The sequence below is a fragment of the Salmo salar genome, chromosome ssa03 (assembly GCF_905237065.1).
Source record: "Salmo salar chromosome ssa03, Ssal_v3.1, whole genome shotgun sequence".
NCBI classification, from domain to species: domain Eukaryota; kingdom Metazoa; phylum Chordata; class Actinopteri; order Salmoniformes; family Salmonidae; genus Salmo; species Salmo salar.
In genome coordinates this window covers 76,065,555-76,092,453 of record NC_059444.1, presented here as the reverse complement: position 1 = coordinate 76,092,453, position 26,899 = coordinate 76,065,555, and the positions used below count along the sequence as shown (strand labels likewise).

Here is a 26,899-nt window from a genome sequence, read left to right as displayed (position 1 = left end):
TCCCCAGGCCCTCAGCCCCCAAACCCTCATCCCCCCTAAATAACATAATATTATCAAAATCAAAATTTGTCTGTTTGTTTTTTTGTATTGGCTGCGTCTCAATCCATCGGATACGCCTATGTCGGCCTTCTGCATTTGTGGTGGAAAGTGGCAGAACTACAGCACTGTTTGTCAGACCAGGAGACATCCCGAAAATCTTTCTTCTCACGAAAACGTCTGTAGCGTGCAAACGATGGTGTTCTCCATTTTGCTTTATGACACCCACAAGTGTCACTGGACTCGTCGGAAGGGAATCAAAAGGAATCGAAATATGGAAGTATGCTATATATATACAAAAGTATGTGAACACCTCTTCAAATTAGTGGATTTGGATATTTCAGCCAAACCCGTTGCTGACAGGTGTATAAAATCAAGCACACAGCCATGCAATCTCCATAGACAAACATTGGCAGTAGAATGGCCTTACTGAAGAGCTCAGTGACTTTCAACGTGGCACCGTCATAGGATGCCACCTTTCGAACAAGTCAGTTCGTCAAATTTCTTCCCTGTTAGAGCTGCTCTGGTCAACTGTAAGTGCTGTTGTTGTGAAGTGGCAATGTCTAGGAGCAACAATGGCTCAGCCGCAAAGTGGTAGGCCACACAAGCTCACAGAACGGGACCGCCGAGTGCTGAAGCGTGTAGCGCGTAAAACTAGTCTGTCCTCGGTTGCAACGAGTTCCAAACGGCTTCTGGAAGCAACGTCAGCAAAAGAACTGTTAATTTTTTTTATTATAAATTTTTTTACATTTTTTTATTTGTTTTAGGGTGTAGATCAGCTTTAATATTCCAGATAGATTGTAGCTTCCATCAATGTACAGTGAGGGAAAAAAGTATTTGATCCCCTGCTGTTTTTGTACGTTTGCCCACTGACAAAGAAATGATCAGTCTATAATTTTAATGGTAGGTTTATTTGAAAAGCGAGAGACAGAATAACAACAAAAAATTCCAGAAAAACGCATGTCAAAAATGTTATAAATTGATTTGCATTTTAATGAGGGATAAGTATTTGACCCCCTCTCAATCAGAAAGATTTCTGGCTCCCAGGTGTCTTTTATACAGGTAACGAGCTGAAATTAGGAGCACACTCTTAAAGGGAGGGCTCTAATCTCAGCTTGTTACCTGTATAAAAGACACCTGTCCACAGAAGCAATCAATCAATCAGATTCCAAACTCTCCACCATGGCCAAGACCAAAGAGCTCTCCAAGGATGTCAGAGACAAGATTGTAGACCTACACATGGCTGGAATGGGCTACAAGACCATTGCGAAGCAGCTTGGTGAGAAGGTGACAACAGTTGGTGCGATTATTCGCAAATGGAAGAAACACAAAAGAACTGTCAATCTCCCTCGGCCTGGGGCTCCATGCAAGATCTCACCTCATGGAGTTGCAATGATCATGAGAACGGTGAGGAATCAGCCCAGAACTACACAGGAGGATCTTGTCAATGATCTCAAGGCAGCTGGGACCATAGTCACCAATAACACACTACGCCATGAAGGACTGAAATCCTGCAGCGCCCGCAAGGTCCCCCTGCTCAAGAAAGCACATATACATGCCCGTCTGAAGTTTGCCAATGAATATCTGAATGATTCAGAGGACAACTGGGTGAAAGTGTTGTGGTCAGATGAGACCAAAATGGAGCTCTTTGGCATCAACTCAACTCGCCGTGTTTGGAGGAGGAGGAATGCTGTCAATGACCCCAAGAACACCATCCCCACAGTCAAACATGGAGGTGGAAACATTATGCTTTTGGGGTGGTTTTCTGCTAAGGGGACAGGACAACTTCACCTCATCAAAGGGACGATGGACGGGGCCATGTACCGTCAAATCTTGGGTGAGAACCTCCTTCCCTCAGCCAGGGCATTAAAAATGGGTCGTGGATGGGTATTCCAGCATGACAATGACCCAAAACACACGGCCAAGGCAACAAAGGAGTGGCTCAAGAAGAAGCACATTAAGGTCCTGGATTGTCCTAGCCAGACTCCAGACCTTAATCCCATAGAAAATCTGTGGAGGGAGCTGAAGGTTCGAGTTGCCAAACGTCAGCCTCGAAACCTTAACATCTCTAGGGCCAGTGGGACGATTTCATCCCACCTACGTAACAGCCAGTGGAATTCTGTGCCGCGTTATTCAAATACCTTAGAAATGCTATTACTTCAATTTCTCAAACATATGACTATTTTACACCATTTTAAAGACAAGACTCTCGTTAATCTAACCACACTGTCCGATTTCAAAAAGGCTTTACAACGAAAGCAAAACATTAGATTATGTCAGGAGAGTACCCAGCCAGAAATAATCAGACACCCATTTTTCAAGCTAGCATATAATGTCACAAAAAACAAAACCACAGCTAAATGCAGCACTAACCTTTGATGATCTTCATGAGATGACACTCCTAGGACATTATGTTATACAATACATGCATGTTTTGTTCAATCAAGTTCATATTTATATCAAAAAACAGCTTTTTACATTAGAATGTGACGTTCAGAACTAGCATACTAGCAAACTTCCGGTGAATTTTCTAAATTACTCACGATAAACGTTCACAAAAAACATAACAATTATTTTAAGAATTATAGATACAGAACTCCTCTATGCACTCGCTTTGTCCGATTTTAAAATAGCTTTTCGGTGAAAGCACATTTTGCAATATTCTAAGTAGATAGCCCGGCATCACAGGGCTAGCTATTTAGACACCCACCAAGTTTAGCCCTCACCAAAGTCAGATTTACTATATGAAAAATGTTATTACCTTTGCTGTTCTTCGTCAGAATGCACTCCCAGGACTTCTACTTCAATAACAAATGTTGGTTTGGTTCAAAATAATCCATAGTTATGTTCAAATATCCTCTGTTTTGTTTGTGCGTTCAAGACACTATCCGAAGTGTAAAGAAGGGTGACGCGCACGACGCGTTTCGTGACAAAAAAATTCTAAATATTCCATTACCGTACTTCGAAGCATGTCAACCGCTGTTTAAAATCAATTTTTATGCCATTTATCTCGTAAAAAAGCGATAATATTCCGACCGGGAATCTGTGTTTTAGATCAAATACTTTTTTCCCTCACTGTAATTGTATGCATCAGTTCCAATCCCCCATATGTTTTGGGGTAAATATATACACTGCTAAAAAAAATAAAGGGAACACTTAAACAACACAATGTAACTCCAAGTCAATCACACTTCTGTGAAATCAAACTGTCCACTTAGGAAGCAACACTGATTGACAATACATTTCACATGCTGTTGTGCAAATGGAATAAACAACAGGTGGAAATTATAGGCAATTAGCAAGACAGGCAGGTGGTGACCACAGACCACTTCTCAGTTCTTATGCTTCCTGAATGATGTTTTGGTCACTTTTGAATGCTGGTGGTGCTTTCATTCTAGTGGTAGCATGAGACGGAGTCTACAACCCACACAAGTGGCTCAGGTAGTGCAGCTCATCCAGGATGGCACATCAATGCGAGCTGTGGCAAGAAGGTTTGCTGTGTCTGTCAGCGTAGTGTCCAGAGCATGGAGGCACTACCAGGAGACAGGCCAGTACATCAGGAGACATGGAGGAGGCCGTAGGAGGGCAACAACCCAGCAGCAGGACCGCTACCTCCGCCTTTGTGCAAGGAGGAGCAGGAGGAGCACTGCCAGAGCCCTGCAAAATGACCTCCAGCAGGCCACAAATGTGCATGTGTCTGCTCAAACGGTCAGAAACAGACTCCATGAAGGTGGTATGAGGGCCCGACGTCCACAGGTGGGGGTTGTGCTTACAGTCCAACACCGTGCAGGACGTTTGGCATTTGCCAGAGAACACCAAGATTGGCAAATTCGCCACTGGCGCCCTGTGCTCTTCACAGATGAAGCAGGTTCACACTGAGCACATGTCTCCAGACTCTGTCACGTCTGTCACGCCGTGGAGAACGTTCTGCTGCCTGCAACATCCTCCAGCATGACCGGTTTGGTGTTGGGTCAGTCATGGTGTGGGGTGGCATTTATTTGAGGGGCCGCACAGCCCTCCATGTGCTCGCCAGAGGTAGCCTGACTGCCATTAGGTACCGAGATGAGATCCTCTGACCCCTTGTGAGACCATATGCTGGTGCGGTTGGCCCTGGGTTCCTCCTAATGCAAACAATGCTAGACCTCATGTGGCTGGAGTGTGTCAGCAGTTCCTGCAAGAGGAAGGCATTGATGCTATGGACTGGCCCGCCCGTTCCCCAGACCTGAATCCAATTGAGCACATCTGGGACATCATGTCTCGCTCCATCCACCAACGCCACGTTGCACCACAGACTGTCCAGGAGTTGGCAGATGCTTTAGTCCAGTCTGGGAGGAGATCCCTCAGGAGACCATCCGCCACCTCATCAGGAGCATGCCCAGGCGTTGTAGGGAGGTCATACAGGAACGTGGAGGCCACACACACTACTGAGCCTCATTTTGACTTGTTTTAAGGACATTACATCAAAGTTGGATCAGCCTGTAGTGTGGTTTTCCACTTTAATTTTGAGTGTGACTCCAAATCCAGACCTCCATGAGTTGATATATTGGATTTCCATTGATTATTTTTGTGTGATTTTGTTGTCAGCACATTCAACTATGTAAAGAAAAAAGTATTTAATAAGATTATTTCATTCATTCAGATCTAGAATGTGTTATTTTAGTGTTCCCTTTATTTTTTTGAGTATTTATATATGCCAGTCAAAGGTTCGGTTTGGACACACCTACTCATTCAAGGGTTTGTCTTTATTTTTTACTAGACATCAAAACTATGAAATAGCACATGGAATCATGTAGTATCCAGAAAAGTGTTAAACCAATCAAAATACATTTTAGATTATTCAAAGTAGCCACCACATGCCTTGATGACAGCTTTGCACACTCTTGGCATTCTCTCAACCAGCTTCATGAGGTAGTCACCTGGAATGCTTTTCCAGCAGTCTTGAAGGAGTTCCCACATATGCTGAGCACTTGTTGGCTGCTTTTCTTTCACTCTGCTGTCCAACCCATCCCAAACCATCTCAATTGGGTTGAGGTCGGGTGATTTTGGAGGCCAGGTCATCTGATGAAACAATCTATCACTCTTATTCTTGGTCAAATAGCCCTTACACAGCCTGGAGGTGTGTTTTGGGACATTGTCATGTTGAAAAACAAATGATAGTCCCACTAAGCGCAAACCAGATGGGATAGCATATCGCTGCAGAATGCTGTGGTAGTCATGCTGGTTAAGTGTGTCTAAATAAATCGCAGACAGTGTCACCAGCAAAGCAACCCCAAAACATCACACCTCCTCCTCCATGCTTCACGGAGGGAATTACACATGCAAAGATAATCTGTTCACCTACTCTGCGTCTCACAAAGACCAACAATCTCCAATTTGGACTCATCAGACCAAAGGACAGATTTCCACCGGTCTAATGTCCATTGTTGTGTTTCTTGGCCCAAGCAAGTCTCTACTTCTTATTGGTGTCCTTTAGTAGTGGTTTCTTTGCAGCAATTCGACCCTGAAGGCCTGATTCACGCAGTCTCCTCTGAACAGTTGATGTTGAGATGTGTGTCTTACTTAAACTCTGTGAAGCATTTATTTGGGTTGCAATTTCTGAGAATGGTAACTCTAATGAAATTATCCTCTGCAGCAGAGGTAACTCTGGGTCTTCCTTTCCTGTGGCGGTCCTCATGAGAGCCAGTTTCATCATAGCGCTTGATGGTTTTTGCGACTGCACTTGAAGAAACCTTCGAAGTTCTTGACATTTTCTGAATTGACTGACCTTCATGTCCTAAAGTAATGATGGACTGTCGTTTCTCTTTGCTTATTAGAGCTGTTCTTTCCATAATATGGACTTGGTCTTTTACCAAATAGGGCTATCTTCTTTATACCATCCCAACACAACTGATTGGCTCAAAGGCAAGAAAGGAAATAACTTCCACAAATTTACTTTTAACAAGGCACACCTGTTAACCTTATATGAAATGGATTCCAGGTGGCTACCTCATGAAGCTGGTTGAGAGGATGCCAAAAGTGTGCAAAGCTGTCGTCAAGGCAAAGGGTGGCTACTTTAAAGTATCTCAAATATAAAATATATTTTGATTTGTTTTACACATTTTTGGGTTACTACATGATTCCATATGTGTTATTTCATAGTTTTGATGTCTTCACTATTATTCTACAATGTAGAACATAGTAAAAATAATAATAATTGGAATGAGTAGGTGTGTCCGAACTTTGTACTGGTACTATATATATTTGTTTATATATACCTAAATCAAATAGCTAAATGATCCATGGTATGACCATCTTAAAACAATTCCATGTGTTAGCTTAGACTTTTAGAGGTTACATTTCAACTTCAATGGGGTAGGGATGTCCCAAGGATACCGGATAGCACGGACCAAGCCCTCAGCCCCCAAACCTTCAGCCCCCAAGCCCTCTATTCCCAAGCCCCTTGCACCGAAGCCCCCTGCACCGAAGCCACCTGTACTGAAGCCACCTGCACCGAAGCCCCCTGCACAGAAGCCCCCTGCACAGAAGCCCCCTGCACCGAAGCCCCCTGTACCGAAGCCCCTGTACCGAAGCCCCCTGCACAGAAGCCCCATGCACCGAAGCCCCCTGCACCGAAGCCCCCTGTACCGAAGCCACCTGCACCGAAGCCCCCTGTACCGAAGCCCCCTGTACCGAAGCCCCCTGCACCAAAGCCCCCTGCACCGAAGCCCCCTGCCTCAGCCTCAGCAGTTCCCACTCTTGATCCAAGTCCAGGTCCAAGTCCTAGCTCCTAGACCACAGCCCAAGCCCCTCGCCCTAGATCTTAACCTAGCCTTAAACCTTCCCCCGTCCCCATTTCCCAGGCACAAACCCCAGTCCCTCCCACACTACACTACATGCTACTGTACACCACAGGAAGCTGCTGAGGGGAAGATGGCTCATAACAATAGCTGGAATGGAGGAAATGGAATGTCATCAAACACATGGAAACCATGTATTTGATACTATTTCATTCATTCCAATCCAACCATTAACATGAGCCCGTCCTCCCCAATTAAGGTCCCAACAACCTCCTGTGCTCCAGTCCCTCCCACACTACACTCACCCACACTCACATGGGATAAAGGATGACAAACACACCATTGTCCCCGGTCATATTCCTTCATCACAGTCACGCCTGCTCTCACTCTATTTTGCAGACGGTAGAGATGAGAGAGATGGGGCGTGATGGTTACTCGGATACCGAGCACTTTCTGCCAATGGAAGGCCACGGAAGGGCCGCTTCCATGCCACGCCTTCCAGGCGACAACCAAGTGAGCACCCCTCATTTCCTCTCCTCCCTCCCTCTCTCGCTCCCTCTGTCTTTCCATCTCCTTGACTCAATCTCCACGATAAACTACATGGCTAGAGACACACAAAGACTAGAGACAGACTATTTATAATCCAACACAGTGCATAACAAAATACTATAAAACATTGCTGAAAATGGACACGTGATACTTTCAAGCATATTTTTTTAAATAAATGCATGGTATTTGACGTGATATCATGCATTTTGACGGTAGCTCCCCTTTCTATGCTGTTGAAATATCGCCCATAGGATGTTTGCCAGACAGACTTACAGGTAAGTCTTACAGACTACCGTACCAAATACCCCAACACCCCACTCTTCCTCTCCTCTTCTTCTCCTCTCCACTCATCCCCTACTGCATGAAGGTGTGTTACTGTGGTTGTCCCTTCTCATCCAGTACCAAGTCATCTCTGCTATATTGTCACACACACTCTTTGTTTAAAGTAGTCCATCGTATCCGATGATGACTTATCCACTATTGCTTGTGGGTTCACTGATGACTGTATAATCTGATGCGGGATGCACACTGTTGCCACAGACAGAGGCAACAGTGTCCTGACAAAGGCCTGTCCTGTTGAGGCCGGTGAAGTCATGGTCTCTGTTCACTCCATTTTTCCTCGGTCTACTGCACTCCTTGAGGGCAGAGGCCACGCCAGGTGAAACAGTCCGCAGCAACAGTCTGGAGGGAGGCAGAGTTTACCCCACACTTCTTTAGTGATGTCTTCAGTAGGTCCTTTAGCCACTTTTTCTGCCCACCTGAAGAGCGACGGCCCAGTTGTAGCTGTCCATACAGCATATTTCGCGGCAGGCGATCCTCTAGCGTCCGGATGGCATGGCCGAGCCATCTAAGCTGGTGGTGTGTGATGGACGCTCCAATACTCATGCAGTTGGTTTTTTGTAGGATCTCTGAGTGCGGAACACGGTCCTGCCAGGTCACTTTCAAAGTGCATTGATGGCATTCTATGTGAAAGGACTCCAGTTGTTTTACATGTCGGCTGTAGACTGTACGTGTTTCACATCCATAAAAGAGTGTAGATACACACACTGCCTGGTAGACTGCAACTTTGGTGTGGAGGTGCAGGTTGCTGTTGTTGAAAACCCTCTTCCTTAGCCGTCCAACAGATGACAAGGTCTGTTTGACCCGATTCTGGATATCCTGGTCGAGGGGATGCTTCCAAGATATTTAAAAAATGTGATACAATGGCAAGTGAGGAGTCTGAGATGGAGAATGCAGGTGTTTCAGGCGGAGGATCAGATGACCACTGACATAGGACCTCTGTTTTTGGGACGGACAGCCCCATTAGGCTGTATGCTCTCACAGCTGCTCTGAGTGTGGCTTGTAGAGCTTCTGGGGTATGTGCCACAAGAGTGCAATCATGCGCATACTCGAGCTCAAGTACTTGTTAAGATTTGAGCTTTATGGCAGCTTGGAGCTTCCTAATGTTGAAGAAGTTCCCGTCCAATCTGAAGTCCAGGGTCGCCCCACTCTCTGTTTCCATGTCCTTGTGCAGGACTGCTGTGACACACAGGAGGAAGACATTGAATAGGACCGGCGCAAGCACACACACCCATGCCTCACACCAGTACCAACTCTAAAAGGGTTCAGACTCCTGACGGCTAATTCTTACTCTGGCCACCATCCCCTCATGGATCTGATGCAGGACGTTCACACATTTCCCAGTGCAGCCATGCTGCAGGAGGACCTTCCAAAGGAGTTCACGGTGTACTGTGTCAAAGGCTTTGGAGAGATCCAGAAAGGCCATGAACAGGTCTTGTCTGTTCACTGCAATTTTCCTGATGTTGGTGTGCACTTAAGATCATGTCCACCATGCTTCTGTTCTTTCTGAAGCCGCACTGGGACTCCGGTAGCAGATCTTCAGTGATGGTGTTAATGATTCTGTGGTGGATGACATTTGCCAGGACTTTGACAGCAACTGGAAGGAATGATATGCCCCTGCTGTTGCCGCAGATGGATTTGCCCCCTTGTTTTTTGTATATATGTTTGCATCCCTCCATTGATCGGGATGTGCTCTTGTCTCCATATCTCAGAGATGAACAGGCAAACTGCTCTGGTACAGAGATAGCCCCCCAGTTTTAGGATCTCAGCAGGGATGGAGTCAGGTCCAGGAGTTTAGTTATTCTTCAGTGACCTGGTGCAGACCTCAGAAAAGGTGGGTGGGAGATCAAGGCTCTGGATGGTGGGCAGTGTTCGGAGCTCCTCCAGGACTGAGTAGTCAACTGGGCTCGCCTGGTTTAAGAGGGCTTCACCTCTGGACTATCGTAGTTTGGTCCTTTATGAGAGTGGACCCATCTGCACTTCTTAGGGGACAGAGAAAGCAACTTCTTGGGCCGTAGGTTGTCTTCGAGGCATCATACAACTTGTGCATGTTTTATCTGTCCCAACGAGATTTAATTTCTTGTGCTTTGGAGATCCACTACTCATTTTGTCGTACAGTTCTCTGTGCCTCCTTCCGCTGCTACACGCACGCACGCACACGCACACACACACACACACACACACACACACACACACACACACACACACACACACACCAGCTGCCCTCATAACGATCACTGCTGTTAAGCCCCAGATCTTCTTTCTTTCTCTTCCTTTTTCTCTCTCCAGCCTCAGTTCCTATCTTCTATCTAAATCAATCTTTATTTCTCTTTCTCTCTCCAGCCTCAGTTCCTATCTTCTATCTAAATCAATCTTTATTTCTCTTTCTCTCTCCAGCCTCAGTTCCTATCTTCTATCTAAATCAATCTTTATTTCTCTTTCTCTCTCCAGCCTCAGTTCCTATCTTCTATCTAAATCAATCTTTATTTCCCTTTCTCTCTCCAGCCTCAGTTCCTATCTTCTATCTAAATCAATCTTTATTTCTCTTTCTCTCTCCAGCCTCAGTTCCTATCTTCTATCTAAATCAATCTTTATTTCTCTTTCTCTCTCCAGCCTCAGTTCCTATCTTCTATCTAAATCAATCTTTATTTCTCTTTTTCTCTCCAGCTAAAGTTCTTATCTTCTATCTAAATCATTCTTTCTTTCCCTCTTCTCTAATGGTTTTGCTACAAAGGTGACTTGAAATGTGGGGTTTTGTTTCAACCTGGTTTGAATTTGAAATCATGCCCAACTGCCAATGATCTAGTGTCATTTTGGGGTCAATATTTCTTTGAGAAGGTATTGTTCAAGTGGTCTAGTAGTGTACTGTCATACTCAAAGTAAAACACATATAGTAAATAGAATATCTTATCATAAGGTGAATGCACCAATTTGTAAGTCGCTCTGGATAAGAGCGTCTGCTAAATGACGTAAATGTAAATGTAAATCTTGAAACAACAACTGTCACCAGGTTGAAACAGTGTTTTTGCTCTGATATGAGTAAGTGTGCTGCTGCTATGTGTGGATGTGTGACTATGTCCTGATGTCCTGACAGAGTGTGTATTTGTCGGTGTGTGTGTGTGTGTGTGTGTGTGTGTGTGTGTGTGTGTGTGTGTGTGTGTGTGTGTGTGTGTGTGTGTGTGTGTGTGTGTGTGTGTGTGTGTGTGTGTGTGTGTGTGTGTCGTCCAGTCTTCTTTCGTTCTCTTGTGTGTCGTAAGTTGTGCCTTTTCACTGTACTGTTGTTTTTGCCGTAGTAGCATGGTGTTGATGGGTGTTGTTGCTATGGTGACTGTGGTGTAGATGGTAGTGTTGTTGCCATGGTGACCCTGTCTATAACACTGTCTCTGGCCCTCCAGTGTCTGTGTGCTACTGTGGTAAGTGTTGTTTCTCCCCTCACCGCTGCTTTTGTGTCTAACCGGGTTCTCTCTCTCTCTCTCTCTCTCTCTCTCTCTCCTCTCCTCTCCTCTCCTCTCCTCCCTCTCACCTCCCTTTCTTTTCGGGTTATCCTCACCCATATTTATCCCCCTCTCCATTTCTCCCTCGCTCTCTGCCCACGCCTCCCCGTTATCCGATTTTCACCCCCTCCCCTTACCTTCTTCACCTCTCCCTTCACTATTTATTTGCGTATCCATCCCTCTCTCCTTCCCTGTCCCTCTGTCCTCTTCTGTGTGTCTGTGTGTGCTCTAACTGTGCTGTATCCATGGCTGTGGTGTGTGTGTGCATGTGTGTGTCTTCTCTGTGCTCACACAGCTGCGAAGGAAAGGGAGGCAGCGTGGAATTAACCTCAGTGTATGTACCCTGTCTCCCCCATCTCTCCCCCTTTCTTTCTTTCTTTCTTTCTTTCTTTCTTTCTTTCTTTCTTTCTTTCTTTCTTTCTTTCTTTCTTTCTTTCTTTCTTTCTTTCTTTCTTTCTTTCTTTTTCTTTCTTTCTTTCTTTTTCTTTCTTTCTTTCTCTCTCACTCACTGATTCACTCACTCAAGAAAACCCTTTCTCTCTTTCTCTGTCTGTCTCCATCTGCCTCTCTCTCCTCATGTCATCTCCTAACATGGTTGTGAATTTCTAAGTCAGTTAAACACATAGTTTTTAGCTGATTCAACTGGATTTCATAAGTTCAGACAATTTGATTAATTATAGTCATCTGAACTTTTTTTGTCAACACAACTGTTATGTTGCTGTCAGTTGATTTGACTTCATGGTTGTGAATTTCTAAGTTGAGTACACACATAGCGCATAGCTGATTCAACTTGATTTCATAAGTTAAAAAAAATTGCAACTCAACAAAGGTTGCTGACTTGGCTATATAAAATTAGTCGTTTTGACTGAATCGCAATATGTTTTTGTACAGTGTGTCTCCCCCTCTCCCCCAACTCTCTCTTTCTCTCTGTCCTCTCTGAGTTTATCCATTTATGTGTATCTTATGTGTCTTTCCTCTCATTTCTCTCTTTTCTCAAACAATAGCTGGTACTCTTCCCCTCCTATTTGTCTTTGACTACCCTGTTTGTTGACACATAAGACTGACTGATTGCAGGGTAGGAGCTTCAAGCTCTGATTCTTCCACTAACCGATTTCAATTCAGTTCGAATCAAATGTGTTTTATGGCATGATTACTCAAACGCTAAAACCCAAATTGACCCCTATCCTCTAATGTAGATCTTATCTAAAAAGATTGGTTACTGTATGTACACTGAGTATACCAAAAATTAGGAACACCCAGTGGCGATTTTAGCATGTCAATTTTGGTGGGAGAATGTTTGTTTATTTTATTCATGCCAGCAAAGCCACCACACAACACAACACTAAACAATAAATGAATTGCACTACAACGGTGACAAACGGTGCCCAAAAGCTGTTAGGGTCTACGTAAAGCTGTTCCAACAGCAGAGTTTTCTTTTCAGCACCATGGAGGGAATCCTTACCACCGCTACACCTGGCTATCAGTAGAGCCTTGTCTGGCAGCGAAACAGTTCATTCAGCCTCATTTACTGCCTTTTAAAAAACATAACTGACATAGCTGACTTGCTTAAATAAATGTGGTTTCTACTGGTAATTGAGAGGTACAAACTATGGCATAAGGGAACGAGGAGAGGCAATCCGTAATTTTGATTACAACATTAATGAGCGAGCTAAGACGGACGTAGCCAATATAACTATTTGTTCAGCGACAGAAATGTACAGCGACAGAATTCAGAACAAGGGCCGTTCTTATTGTATTGTCCCTGTACACAAAGTCAGAACCTTAGGAAAAATAAAGGAGGCATATAAGCCTAGTTAAATAAAATAATAAACAAATAATAAGCAGACAATTATGATGACATTTCTCTAAAACAGGCTATAGGCTACATGTGCACCACCAAGTCAGAACAGTAGGCTAAGTTATGAGAGGGAAAAGGACCAAATTGTGAGGCACATGGGCTACTAACAGCTTACTACACAACATACGCTTAGTATTACTTTATTAGCTACAGTATACATATCTCCCTGGCATATTACATAATTTATGCAGCAGCATACAACACATTTTTGGACTCACCGTTCTGCTGTGCTCACTTGAACAGGAAGGTGGCTCGGCGGTCCTTCTTGTGGACACATTTTGTCATGAAACATTGTCATCAAAGTCTGGCATTCTCTGGATTTATGGTGCTTTCAAGACAACTGGGATTCGGCAAAAACAAGGCAGAATCATGACGTCAGTGATCTTCAGGTCTGAGCTCTAGAAAGAGGCCCGAGTTCCTGACTTGGAATTCCGAGTTGGACGACCGTTCAAAACGTATTTTCCCAGTCAGAACTCCTTTTTTTTCCAGAGTTCTCAGTTGTCTTGAACTCACTGAAATCTGAAATTTCGGGGTTCCGAGTTTCCAGGTGTTTTGAACGCAGCAGAAATCATGTTGGATTGACAACATGGCCAATGTATTCAACCTTTTCTGGCCCATGGTGTTGTGTGTGAATGTTTATCCTTTTAAGCTTGGAAAAGAGACCCTTAAACCCAGACTTGGCCCACACACCCTTTCCACCAAATAGCAGGCAGTGGAAGCAAAATAGTATTTAGGCACTAATTCCTTCCAAACTGCTCATTCTTGAATTTGCGATTTCCAACTTGTTGTGTAATGTTTATGGCCGATGAGCACCGATACATTTTATCTATAATTTGTCTTCATATGACAAGGATTGAAAAGGATTTGCCTCTAGATTGTCGATGTGATTCATGATGATGACTGCTTGTCTAACTTGCTAGCTAAGATTTTGAAAGTATGACGTTGACATGATCAGTCCAATCAACGCTACGGTAGATATAACGTGATTTGACGTCATTTTATCTGTGGCCAATGACATTGAGCCTTCTTGGATGGGCACTTCTAATGTAAATTTATGGCAGCACCCAAGGCGGCTTGAACTTTCTAGCTCTTCCTGTAGATTTTACGGTGACGTAGTGTCCCCATGAGTGACAGAACACTGAGCCAATCACGGCGCAACTGGAGAAGATTGCCAACCCCTATGCTCTGTATTTTCTGCTGGCTGCCCCACCCCCACAGAAAGCACTGAGCTAGGCTGAAACACCTGCTGTGTTTTGGAGTTGCCTTACTCAAGAAAGCAAAAAAGAGACTATGTTTGTATGCGGCTTTATTAAATCAATAAAATATATTTTTTACATTGTTTGCAAACTGATATGTGTGTGACATGTATTAATGCCAAAAGAACAGGAACAGGAACAGCCCCATCTGTATATATATACAGATGGGGCTCAAAACAGGTGGGGCTCTGAGTTGCACCCCCCTTTTTGTACCCCCCAGTTCTTGACCCAAACTGGTGCACCTGGCACCTACTACCATATCCCGTTCAAAGGCACTTAAATATTTTGTCTTGCCCACCCTCTGAATGGCACACATACACAATCCATGTCTCAATTGTCTCAAGGCATAAAAAGCCTTTTGATGTAGATTTAATAAGTGATATCAAAAAGGGATCCTAGCTTTCACCTGGTCAGTCTATGTCATGGAAAGAACAGGTGTTCTTAATGTTTTGGATACTCGGCGTCTACTCAAAATATAAGCAATATGGCAATAGATCCACCGGCAGGGTCTGATAAGCCAGATGGATTTTTGCCATATTACTTACATCTTGCCTGGTGAATGTGATTATGCGAGGTCAGGATGTTGGAACAAGGCTAATTTACTTACCTCTCTAGTCCTTGTGCCAAGTGCCAAGCGGGTGGGGTCAAGGTGTTGATTTGGGATTGGCAAACTCTGCACCCTCTCTCTGTCTCTCTCTCTTCCTGCTGCTGCTGCTCTGTGTTGGGTGTACCATGTGTGTTGCGTGTATCATGCCTGTGTGCTTGTCTGTGCTGATGTCATCAATGTGCTGCTGTATTGGTGTTGGTGTTCCATGCATGCCAGGAATATGTGTGCCTTTGTTGGAGTGATTTTGTGCGTGCGTGCATGCATGTGTGTGTTTGCGTGTGTGTGTATGCTTGGTGAGTGTGTTTGTTGTGTGTGCTTGGTGTGTGTGTGTCCATGTGTGTTTGTGTGTGTGAGGGTATCCTAGCTACACACTGTCTGCTGGTTTCAGTCCATTATCATCTATTCTGGTTTCAACCTGGAATACCAGGGGAGTTAACGCTACAGCCAAATGATCCCTTCGTTCAATAAAGAATCGGAAACCAGCAGACACTGGCGGACTAGTACTGAGCAGGCCTGGTATATACAGTATGCACTATGCAGGTGTGTACCAGTAGCATTATAGGCACTGTCCTGGTGTCCAGCAGCCCTAGGAGGTCAGAGCGGCTCCCCGTGCCCCAGAAAGAGAACTCCTGAGTGGAGCTGAGGACTCGGGACAGCTCCTATGTGCACGCTGGCAGAGGGGGCTGGCAGAGCCTTGTGCGCAGCCTGGATTGTGTTATGATTTTGGGGGAGGGATTGGGTGGGGATGGGGTGGGTTAGTCTTTTGGGGGGATTAGGAGATACTGACCTATCTTTCCAGATGAAGTCATGGATGCATGTCAGGCATGTCAGGCATGGCCTATTGCCTCCCTCTCATCTCCCTTTCTTCTTACTTTTACTTACTGTTGTTTGTCTTCTTCTTCTTCTTCTCTCTTTTTTTCTCTCGATCTCTCTCTGTCTCTTTCCCTCTCTGTCTCTTTTTTTTCTCTCTCTCTCGCTCTCTTTCTCTCTCTCTCGGTCTCTCTCTCTCTCTGCCTGAGGCAGCATGATGTATATATGATACTAATACAGGCATGTGTGTGTGGAACAGTATGGGGGGGGGGTTGTCATGGGTTACCTGGTGCCCACCTCTACAAGGTTATACTGTATATGGTAGGAATGTAGAAACACACACATGTAAAAGTCAGGTAAACAACTATACAGTATATATACACAGACACACACACACACACACACACACACACACACACACACACACACACACACACACACACCAGTCGACAAGAAAGTCTACATCCCTCCGTTTCCCCATTATCTCTGGAGACTATAGAAAGCAGACACGAGGAAAGTAAACCCGAGAAGCCTGCTGTGTGACTACTCTTTTCCTCTCTGTCTCGCTCTCTCTCTTTCTCCATCCCACTCTCTCAGACTATAACAGATAATAGTCCTATGAAGCGCTCGGCCTCCTCCCTTGGTCACAGTCGATCTGGGAGGGGCCAGAGGGAAAGGGGAGGGGCCGATGATTATGCAATGGAGTATGTCATCCCCGAGGAGGGCGGAGCACCGAGGCACAGCCACCGACGCCGCGACCGAAGCCACCGGGCCTCTGAGCGGTCACTGTGTCGATATACAGACGCAGATACAGGTCAGAGACAGAATGAGTGTGCATGTGTTGGTCAGGAACGGTTCAGAATGTGTGTGAGTCACGTTCCCTGAACGTGCTTCGATACCATGATGACAACAATAACTGGCCTCCATTCCAGCAGGACTGGGCACAGACTTGAGCACCACCACTCAGTCAGGTGAGCTGCCACCCAAAGAGAAGGACCGTGACCGCGACAGAGACCGCGGTCGGCAGAAAGACCGCAAACACCACCACCATCACCACCACCATCACAGCGGCTCTGTGGACAAGGAGCGCTACACACCAGACCGCGCCGACCGGGGGGGAGAGCACGGTGGTCACAGACAGCCCCGAGGAGACAGAGACCACGACCGGGATAGAGAGCACGACCGTCGCTGGTCACGGTCACCCAGCGAGGGCAGAGAGTGCATGACTCACAGACAGGTGGGCTTCTATGATGTGTACCAACATTGAACCACCTTCCTAACTGTTTTAGCCTCAGGTTCTCCTTTTAGTTCTGCCTTGAGTGTCTCCCCCATCTCCTTGGCCTAAATATCTTTAGGCGGCTGACTGTCTCTTGTGTTTCCCTTTTTGACACTTTCATACATTGTCTATTCATTAACTATTGTTGTTTATAGGATTCAGCAGTTTAGACACACACTTACACACAGAGGTGATTGGTTAACAACCTAGATTCAGATAAGAGACAGACTGAACAAGGCAACAACACTGAAAGAGTGCATTGTGGGTACCTTCACAATCACCATTTTGAGGCCTACTGTGTCAGATCTGATCTCTTCTTTTCTTTTCTCCTGTTGTTTTTGTGTCCTCGCTTTATTCTTCATGACTCATCGCTTTTCTCTGTTTTCTACGGTGTATGCTGACTCCTATCATTTTCTATATATCTCTTCTCTTTTTCTTTCTTTCTTTTTATGTCTTTCTTTTCCCGGCATCCTTCCTTCCCCTCACACTCTCCTTATTGCTCTCTTCTTCTTCTTCTTCTTCTTCTTCTTCTTCTTCTTCTTCTTCTTCTTCTTCTTCTTCTTCTTCTTCTTCTTCTTCTTCTTCTTCTTCTCGTTGCTGTTGTTGTTCTTGTTGTTGTTGTCTGTTGTTCTCTCTCTCCCTCTCTTTATTTATCTCTCCTTGTCTTTATCTCTTTATCTCTTTTTCTCTCTCCCTTTCTTTCCCCTCTCTCCCTCCCTCTCTCCCTCTTCCTCCCTTTCTCTCTTCCTCCTGCTCTTTCTTCCTCCCTCTCTCTGTTTGTGTCGTCGTTAATTTTATGGTTCTTTTTTTATTTGCCTTCAATGTTCGTGTAGGGCAGTAGTTCGGTGAGCGAAAGTCCCGCTCCCTCTACCTCGGGGACCAGTACCCCGAGACGAGGCCGTCGGCAACTCCCTCAGACCCCGGCAACGCCCCGCCCACACGTCACCTACTCTCCTGTCGTCCGTAAAGCCATGGCCACACCTCCCGGAGCCCAGCCCCTGGGGCGCAATCCCGCCCCCGCCCCTCGCCGCTTTTCCCCTGAGCCCCCCCAGGGACCTCCCCCGCCCCACCATGGCTCACCCAACCAAGCCTGCCACCCCCCTCCCCGCTGGGGGGATGGGGGAGGAGGAGGAGGAGGAGGAGGAGAGAGTGGGTCGCTGGAGGGCGACGGCTGCTTCTACAACCAGGACTACCAGGATTACGACCGTGAGCACCACAAACCGCCTCCCTATGAGCAGAGCCCCACACAGGGCAACCCTCACAAGCCTCACCCCCTCAACCACCCTACTCTCCCCCTGCAAAACCATCCCCCAACCCCACAGCAGCAGCACCCTATCAACCCGCACCCAAACAACCCACACCCCAACAACCCCCACTCCCGCACCTCGCCCAGGACTTCCCGCCACGCGCCCCCACCCAACACCACCCCCACCCCCCAAGGGCAGCAGCCTCCTCCCCCTCGACGCCTCCCCAACGGGTACCGCGCCTCCTCCCCCTCCTCGCAACACCACCACGGCCCCACCCACCCCGGGCCCCACAAGGTCCCCCCTCCCCAGCCTAGAGGGCCCCGCACGAAAGGCCTGCACGAACCCTACAACAACACGGATAACAACAGGTGCTAGCCTCTGTGGGACTATGGAGGGATGGATGGAGGGAGGGCTCAACCACACTGTCTGAGTTATTAGTCCCTTCCTCCCAGCCCAGGAAAACACACAGCCAGAGCACTGACCGCCATGAGACAGGGGAAACCAAGGCATGATTCTTTCTTTCCTTCTTTCCGTTTGTTTTTCGTTTCTTCTGCTGCTTAGTGTTTCCCGGGGATGGAGGGAGTGAGGAAGGGGTAGTTAGAATAGAGGGATGAGGAGGAGGACCACTGAAGGATGAGTGGAAATTAGTGAACAGGGTATGGAGTACAAACCAATTCCTCCTCCAAAAACTATGGAACCCAGCTCATCGGATGCAAGGAGATAAAAACTCAAAATGTAGTTTTTCAAAATGGATGATAGGGGGGACGGATGCTTTTCTCAGCGTATCATGATGCTACGCCTCTGGAAACAATATTAAAAACCGCCACAACGACCAAGACGTCATCACGTAATCAACGCAAAAAACTATGACATTGCAGAGAACTAAGTGGAGTTGCGTTAGTTGCAAAAACCAACCACTGACCCCGATGTTGGGGAGATATTGATGAGTTTTATCATCTGTGTTTACTGTTAATAATGACATCAGTGATGATGAGCCTTCCACCTGAGTGTGGTGGGGGGAGTGGGGGAAACAGGTGGTGGGGGGGACACCGGGACACACATGTAGGAGGAATCTATCCATTCCAACCCCCCAACCCCCAAAAAAGATTCCGCCCCAACTGAGTAGAGAAGAAACATAAAAAAAAGTGGATGGTGAACAAAAAAAAGAAACTTAAAAACAAACATTTTCTTCAGTATTTCTTCTTCTACTCCTGCGGCTGCTACTTTTTCCTCTTCCTCTTCCTCTTCTTCTTCTTCGAAACATTGAAGCTTGATTCTTCCGTTGCATCCGCTCAGCTTCGTTGGAACTTGCAGAGTTTTAAAACCTGGGGAATCCTGCATGATTGATACAAAAAAAAAAATGATAACAAAGAGAAACTACTGTAATGTGGGGGAAACTATTCCTTGGTCCTTTCTATATTAGTCTGTGGGGTTCTCTCTTTTTCCTGTAATCCCTTTGTTTCTCTCTCTTCTCCCTGAGGCGTCCCTCTCTCTCTCTCTTCCTGTGCTGGAGGTATAATCAGGATGGTTAGGATGGATGGAGAGATGGGGCGATGAGGAAGAGAAGAACAAGGTCCAAGCCTTTTTTATGCCTAGGGACAGGATGATCTATTTCCCACTTTGTTCTTATTCAAATGCTCTGTGCCAAATTATAACTGTTGATGTGGCTGAGATTGCACAATCATTTTCAAGGAAGTAGATATTTTGTTATAAGGCCTACTTTTATTTCATGGAAGGAAAGAAGGCAGGAAAGTATGAAAACGCAGACCCCAGATATTATAGGTTCATATTAAAAGGGAGTTAAAACTGGGGGAGGAAGTTACAAGCACGCTCCATGGTCCTTATTGGCTCTTCATCTGCTGACGCATAGCCTCGTTCAAACCAGAGAAATGTCTCTAGTCTTCCAGGGTTTGTGTTTGAAAGAGCGATGAAAAGAGAGAGAGAGAAAGAAAGGCCGATGAAAGGAGGGAACCTCTTCATCTTTCGTTTATTTGTTATTAATAGTGATAATGGTTCTATAGATACTGATAACAATACTATTGATGATTATGATAATGACAATGATGATAATAATAACGATGATGATAATGGTGATGATGATGATGACGATGTTCATGCTTGTGAGAGAGAGTTATTTTTGTTTTGTATTTGTTTGTTACTTTTGAGTCGGTTGTGCTCAGCGTGTCACCATCTTTGTTTAGTGAGACGTTCTGTCTGGTTGGTGGTCCACTGGTCCGGCTGGTGGGCGGAGCTTTGTCAGAGAGGTGCATTGTGGGAACAGGAGTAATCATAGTAATGACTCTGATACAGTGTTATACAGTGGGGAAGGGGAAAGGAACTTAAGAAAGAACTTTAAAAAAAGAACAATGTCAAAAGTCATACAGGAAATCATGTATCTGACATGTATACTTGTTCATCGGACAGTTGTTTACATATATTAATCATTTGGGTAAATATAGGGCTGCTAAATGGTCGCTCTTGCTTAGGTAACGGGGTCTACACACTAAAGTAGACCAGATAAAGCAGTAATGAGACAGAGCTCCACTACCAGTTTGGCCCTCTAGGTGGCACTGTATGCAATACATAGCATCCCTGTCCTATTGTATCATTGTATCACCCCTTCTATTTTGACTGTCTGATTCCAATGCTTTCGTATCTGTCTTTAAACTGGGAGCATAAGGTTTAAGTGTTGTCTGTCACTGGTGGATCACCTCCTTTGTGTTCAGGACATGTAACACAGCCAATCACAAATGCACAGGACATGTATCACAGCCAATGAAAATGCATGGGAGAAACAATGACTGGGTCTTTTCTGCCAAACCTCTGTGTCCTGTGTCACCCTATTCTCTTTTTGTGTGTCTTTGTGTGCCTCAAACTAACATCCATCCTAATACCCACCACTGTCCCGTACAGTGTCTCTCTCACAGTTGCCGGACGTTGAGGATTGCCATAGTGAAGCATTAATTTATTAGAATTCTGTCATTATTATTCTTATTATTACACCCCATGTCAAAACCATTAGCGTCAGGCAACAGTGTTTGTTCACAGCTGCCATAGATATAGCGCAGTTAGATCTGCACATATCTGGATTCTGATGTACTGTAACGACATATCCCATGATTCTATGTACCACACTTTGACCAGAAAGTGCACAGGCACATTGCCTTTACAGTATTCATCTAACGTAGGAATGTCATAGATGTGTATAAGTCACATCACAACACTGATAAGATAGGAATACACAGATACACTCTCAGTATGTAGCTCCTGGCTGTAGCAAGTATGCGTGTACGTGCGTATGGCGTGTGTGCGTTTCCGTGTGTGTCTGTGTATGAATGAGTTCTTTTATAGCAAGAATGTGTGTGTACATTCAATGTCTGTGTGTACATCAATAGCTAGCTGTTTTCGTTGGATATTTCATTTCATTTGTTTATTTGCTTTGAATATTTTGTGAAAGCACAGTGATGACATTTGAGTTGGTGAGCCTTTGTTTGTGTGTGTGAGTTAGCCTGTGTTTGTGAGCGAGTGTCAGAACGTTTGTGTGGCTGTGTGCAAGATGAAATAAGATGTCAATCACCCTCCAATTGAAACTATGAGAGGCCCTAACATTCACTGTCAATCATTGTGTCCGATACTGACCAACCATCCACTAACAACATATTCTAAATAACCCCACCGTTACTTCAAAAAGCAATGTATGAGCTGCTATGGAAAACATAGAAATAAAAGCATTTTAAGTACCAAAAAAATACAAAAAAAGGGAAAATATCTACTTCCAGAACTGCATGTGCTATGTGCATGCCACACCGTGGGTGAACAGTCATTTTCAGGAATCAAAAAAATAAGAATATGAATTCAGATTAAAAAATATATGAATATAGATAGATGTTTTTACTAAGCAACATGTTTTCTTTTTTCCTTCTATTTTTGAGAACAAAAAAGGTTTAAAAAATCTATATAAAAAAAAAACGTCAAAAGAGCGACATGATGACTTTGGTGAGAATCAAAGTTGGTTTGTTTATTTATGTTGCCAGCTGTTAACTGTAAACATGGAGGTGAGACACTACACAACCATGTTCAGGACACTACAAAAAAAGAGAACTCCTGTTTTAAAGAAGAGAATCAAATAAAAAGAGATGGGGATATCCCTGCCTACTTTTGGGTGGGGCCAGGAGCCAGGAGCCAGCCAAATCTGATGATGTAACCCTTAAAACTCTGTCTGTGGGATCTTTTATCTCTCACTCACTCCCTCTCTATTTCTCTCTCACTCTTATCTCTCACACTCTCAACCTATCTCACCGCTATTTCTACCAGTGCATTTTGTAATTCCAGACAGAATTCTTCCTAATGAATAAAAACCAGAGAGAATGCACACTGTTGGTCTGGAGAGACTTCCGTTTCTTTTTGTGTGTGTTTTCAAGTGAATGTGTGCGTATGAATGTGTGCGTATGTTTGAGTGAAAGAGTGTATTATAGTGAGAATGAGAGTGTGTTTGCGTTGGGGTTATAGATTTGGAGAAGTAGAGACGTTTGATGTGTGTAACGGAGTGTGTTGTTATGTGTAAGGTAGTGTGTAAACGCGCATTTAGGAGTGTAAATATTGTGTCTGCTATCTCCCATCTGTTTCTAGTGTTCCTCCTGCCTGCCCTGTCCCACTGGGTACAGACATCAATTCAACCTCTATTCCAACGTCATTTCATTGAAATGACATGGAAACAAAGTTGATTCAACCATTGTGTGCCCACTGGGTGTGTTCTGGTCTGTTTCTATTGTTCCTCCAGTCTTCCCTGTGTGTTCTGGTCTGTTTCTATTGTTGCTCCAGTCTTCCCTGTGTGTTCTGGTCTGTTTCTATTGTTCCTCCAGTCTTCCCTGTGTTCTGGTCTGTTTCTATTGTTGCTCCAGTCTTCCCTGTGTGTTCTGGTCTGTTTCTATTGTTGCTCCAGTCTTCCCTGTGTGTTCTGGTCTGTTTCTATTGTTCCTCCAGTCTTCCCTGTGTTCTGGTCTGTTTCTAGTGTTCCCCCTGCCTACCCTATATATTCTAGTCTGTTTCTAGTGTCCCCCCTGCCTACCCTGTGTGTTCTAGTCTGTTTCTAGTGTCCCCCCTGCCATGTGTGTTCTAGTCTGTTTCTAGTGTTCCCCCTGCCTGCCCAGTGTGTTCTAGTCTGTTTCTTGTGTTCCCCCTGCCTACCCTGTGTGTTCTGGTCTGTTTCTAGTGTCACCCCTGCTTGCCCTGTGTGTTCTGTGTACTTTAGAGAGGACAGCTTCAGATCAGATTGCTGACGGAAACATTAGCAGTACAATCAATGGGCCGGATGTCACATTCCACACCTATACTCCCCTCCTATTCTCCACTCCTTCCACCTTTCCCTAAGCCCCCCACATTCTTTCCGTCAACCGGCCTCTCTCTGCTCCCCCAATGCCCCGTATCCTTCCCTCAACCTACCTCTCTCTTCTCCTACCTTATGTCCATCTCTTCTCTCCTCACACATTCCTCCACCGCATTCCTCCTTTTTTTCTCCGCTGTACTTCCTCCCTCCTGTCTAAAAACATGTATCCTCTCTGCTCACCTTTTCTCTCCTCACCTCACACATTTCAGTTCATTCTGCAATTGTATGATGCACTCATCCAACAGTGAATATGTAGGTGACAACTGTATTAAAAGCCTTATAGTAAGACATCATAAAAACGTATGCATGTGTATAACAAGTTATAAAGCAGTATGCAGACTTTCAGTTGTTACCTATCTATTTTATTGAGACATTGTCTATACATCAAATGGAAGAACACAGGAATAAATACTGTGCAGGTGAGATGGAAACCCTGAAACTGGCTCATAAAAAACCCTCCAATAATTGATAGGAAAAATCTGTATTATCAGGATAACTAACTAAAGTTTTATTTCACTCTCTTCCTTTATTAATCCAATTAGCTGTGCTACTGAAATGTCATGTAACTGACAGAGGTACACAAGCCCTCGCTCTCTCCCTCCTCTCCATCCCTCCCTTTTCCTGGTGCTGCCTGTTGGCCAGATGTGAGCCAGGCAGATGTGTGAGGTGTCCTGTTCTAATGTCTGTTCTATATATAACCCCCCTAATACTTCACCACCCCCATCTCTCACACACACACACACACACACACACACACACACACACACACACACACACACACACACACACACACACACACACACACACACACACACACACACACACCCTCCATCCTCCCCTGCATTCTGCTGCCAGCTCCACTTCCTGTATCCTGCCCCCCTCTATTTCCCCCGCTCTCTCCCTCCCTCTCTCCTTCATTTCTCTCCCCTACTCCTTCCATACCCAGGCCAGACCAAACACACAGCTAGGGTGGAAGGCAGATTAAACAACATTGTTCACACTCCATGGGCTAGTATAGCCTACTCTCCAAGGGGCCGATTCCGATATAGGAAATGTATGCCTTTCCTACGCACACCTTTCAAATCAAATCAAATCTTATTGGTCACATACACATATTAGCAGATGTTATTGCGGGTGAAGGCGAAATGCTTGTGTTCCTAGCTCCAACAGTGCAGTAGTATCTAACAATTCACAACAATACACACAAATCTAAAAGTAAAATAATGGAATTAAGAAATATATAAATATTAGGACGAGCAATGTCGGAGTGCCATTGACTAAATACAGTAGAATAGAATACAGTAAATACATATGAGATGAGTAAAGCAGTATGTAAACATTATTAAAGTGACTAGTGATTCCATGTCTATGTAAATAGGGCAGCAGCCTCTAAAATAGAATAGAATAAAATTAAATTGTATTTGTCACATGCGCCGAATACAACAGGTGTAGACATGACAGTGAAATGGTTACTTACAAGCCCTTAACCAAAAATGCAGTTTCAAGAAGAAAAATAAAATGTAATCAAAAAAATTATTAAGGAGCAACAATAAAATAACAGTAGCAAGGCTATATACAGCAGGTTCCGGTACAGAGTCAATATGCAGGGGCACCGGTTAGTCGAGGTAATTGAGGTAATATGTACATGTAGGTAGAGGTAAAGTGACTAAGCATGGATAATAAACAGAGTAGCAGCAGCGTAAAAATGGGGGGTGGGGTGGGGACTATGCAAATAGTCCGGGTAGCCATTGGATTAACTGTTCAAGAGTCTTATGTTAACCGTTCAAGAGTCTTATGGCTTGGGGGAAGCTGTTAAGAAGCCTTTTTGACCTAGACTTGGCGCTACTTGCCGCTACTTGTACTGCTTGCCGTGCAGTAGCAGAGAGAACAGTCTATGACTAGGATGGCTGGAGTCTTTGGCAATTCTTTGGGCCTTCCTCTGACACCGCCTGGTATAGAGGTCCTGGATGGCAGGAAGCTTGGCCCCAGTGATGTACTGGGCCATACATATTACGCTCTGTAGTGCCTTGTAGATGGAGGCCGAGCAGTTGCCATACCAGGAGGTGATGCAACCAGTCAGGATGCTCTCGATGGTACAGATGTAGAACATTTTGAGGATCTGAGGACCCATGCCAAATCTTTTCAGTCTCCTGAGGGGGAATAGGAATTGTCCTGCCCTCTTCACGACTGTCTTGGTGTGTTTGGACCATGATAGTTTGTTGGTGATGTGGACACCAAGGAACTTGAAGCTCTCAACCTGCTCCACTACAGCCCCGTCGATGAGAATGGGGGCATGCTCGGTCCTCCTTTTTCTGTAGTCCACAATTATCTACTTTGTCTTGATCACGTTGAGGGAGAGCTTGTAATCCGGGCAACATTCTGCCAGGTCTCTGACCTCCCTATTGGCTGTCTCATCATTGTCAGTGATCAGGCCTACCACTGTTGTGTCATCGGCAAACTTAATGATGGTGTTGGAGACATGCTTGGCCATGCAGTCATGGGTGAACAGGAAGTACAGGAGGGGACTGAGCATGCACCCCTGAGGGGCCCCTGTGTTGAGGATCAGCATGGCAGATGTGTTGTTACCTACCCTTACCACCTGGGGACAGCCCGTCAAGAAGTTCAGGATGCAGTTACAGAGGGAGGTGTTTGTCCAAGGGTCCTTAGCTTAGTAATGAGCTTTGAGGGCACTATGGTGTTGAACGCTGAGCTGTAGTCAATGAATAGCATCCTCACGTAGGTGTTCCTATTGTCCAGGTGGGAAAGGGCAGTGTAGAATTCAATAGAGATTGCATCATCTGTGGATCTGGTGGGGCGGTATCCAAATTGGAGTGGGTCTAGGGTTTCTGGGATAATGGAGTTGATGTGAGCCATGACCAGCCTTTCAAAGCACTTCATGGCTACAGACGTGAGTGCTACAGGTCGGTAGTCATTTAGGCAGGTTACCTTGATGTTCTTGGGCACAGGGACTATGGTGGTCTGCTTGAAACATGTTGGTATTACAGACTCGGTCAGGGACAGGTTGAAAATGTTGAAGACATTTGATAGATGGTCAGCGCACATGTCCTGGAAATCCGTCTGGCCCTGCGACCTTGTGAATATTGACCTGTTTAAAGGTCTTACTCACATCGGCTACGGAGATCGTGATCACACAGTCGTCCGGAACAGCTGATGCTCTCATGCATGCATGTTTCAGTGTTGCTTGCCTCGAAGTGAGCACGGAAGATATTTAGCTCATCTGGTAGGGTAGGGTAGGGTAGGCTCG

The 26,899-nt window shown here is 45.2% G+C and overlaps 1 protein-coding gene across 30 annotated transcripts in view; it reads left to right on the top strand.

The window, feature by feature from the left end:
• The window catches only part of LOC106606768 (voltage-dependent P/Q-type calcium channel subunit alpha-1A), a 137,065-nt gene extending 114,445 nt beyond the window's left edge, over window positions 1–22,620 (top strand). For 23 of the 30 annotated variants that reach the window (XM_045715450.1, XM_045715461.1, XM_045715456.1 and 20 more), the window contains 5 exons: window positions 7,212–7,325; window positions 7,613–7,636; window positions 16,323–16,539; window positions 16,658–16,962; window positions 17,835–22,620. In XM_045715450.1, the coding sequence (XP_045571406.1) occupies window positions 7,212–7,325; window positions 7,613–7,636; window positions 16,323–16,539; window positions 16,658–16,962; window positions 17,835–18,623 (1,449 nt within the window). In that variant the 3' untranslated portion in view covers window positions 18,624–22,620. The remainder of the gene's footprint in view (window positions 1–7,211; window positions 7,326–7,612; window positions 7,637–16,322; window positions 16,540–16,657; window positions 16,963–17,834) is intronic. The other 7 variants (XM_045715467.1, XM_045715466.1, XM_045715465.1 and 4 more) reach the window with 4 other exon arrangements.
• Window positions 22,621–26,899: the final 4,279 nt, after the last annotated feature.